We start from the raw sequence: 8213 nt of genomic DNA, 5'->3' as shown, positions 1-8213 counted from the left end.
CAANTGTTTTCCTCAGCCAAGCAGCATGTTTATTACGAAATAGTAAGGATTCACACGTGGATTCATGGCATCATAATAGCGATTGTTTGACCTGGCAATTGATTACGACGTAATAGCAATTCACAGGTTCATTATTTGCGTCATAATAGCGGTTGTCCTCTTGATTATTTAGCCTGCAGTTGCTTGAAAACAGGTTGGATATTTGCCTTTTCGCGTATGCGCATTAAAGTATCTATAGTTTGCAAAAAGCATACTTTGTACACGCGAAAGCAACGCCTCGATTTAAAAAAAATCACTGACAGCAAGGGAGCATAGCTAGCTCGTCATCTGAAAAAATAATTTATTCAAAACATGTATTTTATTACACTCGAAATATTCTATAGAAATTTCCATCAGTTGCAACACACATCTAACTGAAAATACGTTAATCGCCGGCCTCACTTCCAAGGTCTCACAATCTTTATCGCGTCCGCCGATCAAACAGTATTGCCGCTACGCGTTTCTGAAGTCACATTGACGATGTGTGTTATTCAGCTTTTTAAGCACAGGAAATAAAAACAACTGCGAAGTTTGCCCGATCAAGATTATTGCTAAATAACAAATATCTGCCGATTATAATAACCCTGAAACCTAAATAAGGGCCATTATACCTGGCGCAAATATGCAGCGTCTTTCGAAAGAAAGTCTTAGTTAGTATTGAATATTTATTTTCAATAAGGGTACCCTGGATTTTCGAAAGTTAGGCACATTTGGGCCGCGGGCCACACTATCATGTAAGACCGGAAACTGTCTGTGGGCCGTTCAAAATCCCGTCGCGGGCCGTAAGTTGCCCGCCCCTGCTCTAAAGCATACAAATGGAAAAGACATGAATTAACCTGATGGGTACATTATGAAATAAGGCGCATACAGAGAGTATTTCTTCCTTAATCAGGATTGTGAGCTGACTCGGGCATGTATATATAAGCAGAATTAATAATTGGTAAAGAAACTTATGTTAAAAATATGTACCCACATACACAAAAACGACAAACCTGTGTAAATCGACCTGATTAACAACAATAAGTCTGTGAGGTATCTTCTGTTTGTTAAGAAACTTATTCATCCATGGAACAAATTCCATCAATTCTTCAAAGCGATCTCTGAATGGAACAATCACTGCTAGCTTCTTCTTCTTCCACTCTCCTTCATTACTTTGATCTTCTCCTCTGGTCACAAAATCTTTTTACTTAGGATTATATAAATTAGCAGTAAACTGAATAAAATACTAATGGAAGCAAAAATTTTTTCTTGAATACTAGATGTTAATAGTTTTAGTTTAGTAATAACATAAAAACTAAAACCAAAATACCAGAATCTACAAGCGACAGTATGAAAATAAATTGTAAACCTTTCTATTTACCAGCACTAAACGTGCAGGACCAAGGTGATCCTAGAATACACATACTATAGGGGCCATTTTCGATACCTTCTACTGGTGCCACTATAACCTAAAATTTGGACACTGTACTAACTTGATCCTAGCGGTACCGATTCCGAAATAAAAACTTAAAAATTCGAAAACAGATTAATTATGAATATAAATATTCGCCATAAAAACATATGTATAGAATTTTCGCACGAACCAGCTTTGAATATGTTATAGCGCTACGTAATAGCTACAAAATGAAACATTTTTTTCTTCAAAATAAAGGGGGCTTGGGTGTAAAATATTAAAAAGTAGGATCATAACTTGAATCATATAAAGATCAAATTTCAATTTTTTTTTGCAAAAATATAACTTGCACATACATCTATGTTCATTGGCGTAGAGTTTTGAAACTGCGTGGGAGTGCGGCAAGCACGCAAAGACAATTTAATTGGGATGTATCTTAACGCTATAGTTAGACCTTCTACGCGACAGGAACACTTATCGCAATGTAACATCGTTTAACTTGCAAGTGTAATATCGCTTAATATTTTAGTAGTCTGGAATTTATTTACTTCGACGGCTGCGTAACAAATCGTATAATGTTAATGTAACAAAAGTTACCTATTCGTGCAGTTCTGACGTAACAAACAGCCTTTTAACTCCGGCATTTATACGGATAAAAGACATTCGCAATTGTGACGTAACATAAATAGCTATTTCGCAATAATAGGAATTGTGACGAATGTGTATTACGTGAGCAATATAAACCAGTATTTCGACACGTGTATGTTCGGGTAATTAATTGCAAACCAGGCATTCTTAAACCGCCACTAAGTTCCCGGTAATTTCAAAAGAGGAAGTTGGTTGTCAGGAGAAAAGAAAGTGTTGGTTGCTATAAACTGCGGTCGGTGTCTCGGTGATCGCCAACAAGTTTTATAGTATTTTAAACTAGCTTTCGTTAATAATTTGTATGCTGACCAAAAAAACTGTGCCGTATTTATATCAGCAGAGCTGTTTTTTTTCATGAGCAAAGTTTAGCCTTCACATGTGTCGTAGTTTAGCCTCACGTGCGTCATAGTTTAGCCTTCACGTGCATCTTAGTTTAGCCTTCACGTGCGTCTTAGTTTAGCCTTCACGTGCGTCATAGTTTAGCCTCACGTGCGTCATAGTTTAGCCTTCACGTGCGTCATAGTTTAACCTTCACGTGCGTCATAGTTTAGCCTTTACGTGCGTCATAGTTTAGCCTTTACGTGCGTCGTAGTTTAGCCTTTACGTGCGTCGTAGTTTAACCTTCATGTGCGTCGTAGTTTAACCTTCACGTGCCTCGTAGTTTAGCCTTCACATGCATCCTAGTTAAGCATACATTGACATTTATTTCGCCCCCCTAAGATTGGTTTACAACAGGAAAAAATCGACGCCTATGATCCTATCCGTACACAAGTACTAGAGGTCAACGTTCTACGGATAATCGGTATCGGTAAAAAAGCAGTGATATATAAATCGTTCATGCAAAGCGACAAGCGTCCTACTTGACCTTTATGTGTGTTGTAGTTTGAACTTTACGTGCGTGGTAGTTTAGCCTTCATGTGCGTCATAGTTTAACATTTGCGTGCGTCATAGTTTGACCTTTATGTGTGTAGTAATTTGACCTTTACACGTGTCGTAGTTTAACGTCCACGTGCGTCATAGTTTAACATCCACGTGCGTTGTAGTTTAACGTCCACATGCGTCATAGTTTAACATCCACGTGCGTTGTAGTTTAACGTCCACTTGCGTCATAGTTTAACATCCACGTGCGTTGTAGTTTAACATCCACGTGCGTCATAGTTTAACGTCCCTGTGTGTTGTAGTTTAACGTCCATGTGCGTTTTAGTTTAACGTCCACGTTCGTTGTAGTTTAACGTCCACGTGCGTTGTGGTTTAACGTCCATGTGCGTTGTAGTCCAACGTCCACGTGCGTTGTAGTTTAACGCCCATGTGCGTTGTAGTTTAACGTCTATGTGCGTTGTAGTTTAACGTCCACGTGCGTTGTAGTTTAATTTCAACGCGTGTTGTAGTTTGACGTCCCTGTGCGTTGTAGCTTAACATCCCATGCGTTGTAGTTTAACGTCCACGTGCATTGTAGTTTAACGTCCATGTGCGTCATAGTTTAACATCTATGTGCGTCGTAGTTTAATGTCGACGTGCGTCATAGTTTTGTACAAAAGCAAGATATTTGGAGTTACCTATCAAAACATATAGACTAATTGATGACCAACCATTTTTTATCTATAATAACTTGCAGTATCTTGAATACAGGTCTTAATTCTGATTAATACTGATCATTTCATGTTTCGCTAATTGGAGCAATTGTCGTTAAGTGTCTTGCCCAAGGACACATACGCCCACAATGGTAGCAACGTCAAGCCTTAAACCCATTACCTCTGGGTTACAGGCAGGCGCGCTAACCACTATGCCATGGCGCCTGAAATATAACGATGGTTTACGCCACAACCACTTTGATAAACTAATACAATTGTTAGAAAACATTTATGTTTTAATGCGCTTCCATACGACATGTAAAGTTTGCGTATTTTTTTTACTTCCAATATAACTTTAAGCCAGCAATCGTGAATATTTTAAAAGCAGGTAAATCGCGCTAAGATTATGCTAATTTTAATTTGTTCAATTATAACATCAAGCGTCGCTAATGTAAATTGAAACTAACACACAGTCTCAGTAAATTGGAACCGAAACAGTAATATGATAATACAAAGTAACCTTCCAGTGGGTTTCAACTTTTTAAAATCGATGCGTTGCTTTACACACATATAAAGTAATTTTTCAAACTGTCAATACTTTCCGTATGCGCATATGTGAAAAGGTAAATATCCAACCTGTTTTTAAGCATCTGCAAGCTGAATAATCAAGGGGACAATGGCTATTATTACGCAAATAATCAATGTGTGAATTGCTATTATGTCGTAATCAATTGCCAGGTCAAACAATCACTATTATGATGCAATGAATGTATGTGTGAATCCCTACTATTTGGTAACAAATATGCTGCTTGGCTGCGGAAAACATTGTAAATGCAACAATGCTACTTCTGGGAACATATTTAGGCTGTTTATTACCCTGTTTCAGGATTGTAAAAATACCCCTTTTTCAGTGATAATGTCACCGTCCAGATTGTCGAAAAACGTCCGGATTGTCGAAAAACGTCCGGATTTGTTTAATAGAAATAAATCCTATTTATATTAAAATAAACCTTCTTACGTTCGGCCAACAATATACTCTTTGGTTTCTTAGTTCAGTATTTATTGACGACATAAACGTGCGCTCTATTTTAACCGCATCGGTTACCCTGTGAGAACACCGCGAATAGCTAAAATGATGGAACGGTTCGTGCAAATATTTAAAAAAATGCATTTTCCTAACACCCACTATACTAATTTTGACACAAATCATGTCACAAGGAACCTTTATGCGGTGAATTTAAAATGATATTACATTTATTAAAACGACGTATCAAATCGCAGAAACAACTGAAAAGTTTTACGCACGTTCATCGTGGATTAAAAATGTAACGATGATTACGTCATAATGCCTTTGATAAATCCCAACATATTTTAAGCCAGCAACCAAGAATAGTTTAAACTTTGAATGCAGGTATATTGCGTTTATGTGAATTTTAATTGGTGCAAATATAAGAGCGAGGAGCGACGCTCAGTAAATTGGAACCAACGCAAATTGTAATATATTATTACAAAGTATCTTCCCGGCTGAGCTTGGACAGAAGCCAAAAAACATCTTTGTCGGCACCGCACGAGAACCAGAGTTTCATTACGTCATTTTTCACGAGAATAAATTCACAACGATTGCTTCGCTTGTTATGCGTTAAATTGTATGCTACCGCACACGTCTTCCTTTATTTCCTACGCCGGCGCAGAGCGTGAAAATGTGACACTGACGCTCATACATGATGTTTCGATCTCGTGGTTTGTGGGCAGTGGGCACATTCCTCCCGATTGTTACGTATTGAAACGTCCTAGTTAATAGTTATGTTGCAATAAGACGTAACAATTAAGCGGTTAGTTTAGCCTCCACCTATGTCGTACCTTCCCGTGCATCAGAATTTGGCCTTTACGTGCGTCCTATTTTAGCCTTCACATGCATCGCATTTTAACCTTCCCGTGCGTCTTGTTTAGCCTTTTTAAGCGTCCTGTTTATCCTTTTCGTGCGTCTTGTTTAGCCTTTACCTGCGTCTTGTTTAACCTCAATATGCGTCATTGTTTAACGTTCACATTGGTCCGAATTTAGCCATTACGTGTGTCACATTTTTAGTCGTCTTTTTTTAAACCTCTTACATGCGACATGCCAAATATTTGTGACACAACAGCAATTCAATAATACATCGATATTTTTCAACATGTTACAATTTACACGTTTATTGTTTTCGTCATAATAGCTATTAAGAAGTATTTGCATTTTTTATGTGGATTCTTTAAAAATTTGGTTAAATTCGTCCAATTAATGTTGAAACGGGAGTAAGCAAATGCCTTTTATACGATCTTATAGTATGCATTGGTGACGGTTTAACTTTAGTATTACGTGTTACGCAGCATGTTAAGTCTAAACGTTACAGTAGCAGTTGTGACATATTAAAAGATCGTCAAACTTACAGGTGCAGGCTTGCGCAATATCCTATGATTTTTATTTCTATTACAAATATGATTGTGATATCAAGGGTTGGAATTACGCAATACGAAAATCACAATAATGGATTGCATTACAATGCTATTTGTGACGTAATGTATCGCCCGAAGTTGGTATTTCTTAACATCTGACCTTACGCTAATGGATGACATCACAATACAGCTTGTGATGTAACAGTTCTGTTGGTAATGGTTGGTGTATGTTTAATTAACAGTAACATAAATCTAGTCAGAAGTTAAAGCGTAACCACTGGAGATTTACTCGTCGACAGTAATCGCGAATGGTTTATTTTATAAAATACGAAAATCGTATGCGCTTGTTTACTTCATTATGAAACACGCTTACGTTAGGGATGCAGTAACATCGCCTGTTTAACCAGGTTATTGTTTGTTTAGCCGAATTGTAAAGCCTTCGTACGGGCCATCGCAGGCTCGCGTCAGTAAAAATGCGGTTTCTAGAAAGTTACGTACCGTTTGACGTCATAACCTAAAACGTAGTAACTGCAATCTCGCCACCCCGGTTTTCGTCTGAATGCTTAATGTTTCGACGCCTATGCGTGCGTCGTAGTCCAGTCATCATTCGCCTCTAGTTTAGACTTCACGTGCATCATATTTTAGCCGCCATGTGTGTTGTAATTAAACCTTCACGCGTGTTGTAGTTCTGCCTTCACGAGTCTCGTAGTTTAACCTATACGTGTGTCGTAGTTTAACCTTCACGTGCGTTGTATTTTAGCCTTTACGTGTGTCCCAGTTAGGCATACACTGATATCCCCCCCACCCTAAGATTGGTTTACAATGTGAAATAATCGACGCCTATGCCTACCTTCCCTTCTTTCAGTATTTAGTTTCCCTTCTCCCTTCGTTTACTGTTGTCCGTTTCTACGGCTTTATACAGCTTGCCCCATCGGCATAAATAATAACACATGGGACTATACGAAGAAGAAGGTTCACTATTCCCGCTAGGTGTCGGTAATTATTTAAATTAAAAAATACGGAAAAACGCACAAAGCAACACTACAAAGTGTTAACAAATGTAAAACAAATTAATTAATTAATAATAATATCTTTATAAATACATAAAAAATAGTTAGAACATCCTTTACACTTTAGGTCGGTTATATACGCTCTTTCGTTCTCATTACGGTCGTCAAGTCTGTGGTGTAACGGTTTGCGTGCAGTTGTTTACTTTTCTTGTTTTATTTTTACCGGGTTCGAGTCCCGTATAGTGAATACTTTTTTTATTTTTTTCAAGTTTTTTTTGTTTGATTAGCACGAGTTTGGGGTTATGGGTTAAGAGTAAAGGTTGGTGAATAGGTGTTAGGGGTTTAATCTTATGTGTATAAACCGTGAAATAACTGCTCCCCATAGAATACAGAATCGAATTTGTCATCGTCTCTTAGCGGAAAAAGATAATCTTCTTCGTTGTATAGGTAATCCTTTAGCTGTAGCCCCTTGAAATTTGGTTTCAAAATGTTCCTTAGATCTCAGTCTCACTAATACCCAATGTATATTTTTTTTGGAAAAAAACTAGGCCGTTCGTGTCGAAAATTAACTTTTAAAATGCGCGAGACCTAAGAAACATTTTGAAATAAAAAATTTCAGGTGGCCACCAGCTAAAGGATTACCCGTTGTATAGTCCCATGTAATAATAACTTACTGTTTTGCAACTTGAACTTCTTTGGAGTATCGGTAATGATTATTACGACTATCTTTATTGGCTTCTAGATATTGGAACAGCATATGAATAGCGTACATAGCAACCACAGTCAGACATAACATTCCAAGTCGAGCAATGGATATTCTCACCATAGCGTTTATCTATCCCGCGAAATTGTCACCATAACCTTTTTAGATTGTCAGAACATAGATAATACATATACAGTATTACCCGATAGCAAGCGATTGTTCGTTTCTCCATGCGAATAATAGAAGATTGAGTTGGCATGGTGCGCCGCTAGTGGTAGTGGTACAATTTTTAACTGGTGAATGAAGTTGCAGAAGCGGTAGTAGCTGTATATGTTCGTCTTACGCTGTACTCAGAGTCGTATAAACACCGAGTAGTCCAACTGCCGTCTATGTGTGTCCAAAATAGAGCGAAAGTGGTGACT

At 37.8% G+C, this 8213-nt stretch overlaps 1 protein-coding gene across 1 annotated transcript in view; it reads right to left on the bottom strand.

Moving 5' to 3' along the window:
• The window catches only part of LOC100175307 (beta-1,4-galactosyltransferase 7), a 13137-nt gene extending 5112 nt beyond the window's left edge, over positions 1-8025 (bottom strand). Inside the window, exons 1-2 of the mRNA XM_026838112.1 lie at positions 7763-8025; positions 1001-1205 (exon numbers count right to left, since the gene is read on the bottom strand). Of these exons, the coding sequence (XP_026693913.1) occupies positions 1001-1205; positions 7763-7914 (357 nt within the window). The 5' untranslated portion in view covers positions 7915-8025. The remainder of the gene's footprint in view (positions 1-1000; positions 1206-7762) is intronic.
• Positions 8026-8213: the final 188 nt, after the last annotated feature.

This window comes from Ciona intestinalis, unplaced genomic scaffold, assembly GCF_000224145.3.
Source record: "Ciona intestinalis unplaced genomic scaffold, KH HT000057.2, whole genome shotgun sequence".
Classification (NCBI taxonomy): domain Eukaryota; kingdom Metazoa; phylum Chordata; class Ascidiacea; order Phlebobranchia; family Cionidae; genus Ciona; species Ciona intestinalis.
This window is presented reverse-complemented; position numbering and strand designations above follow the sequence as displayed.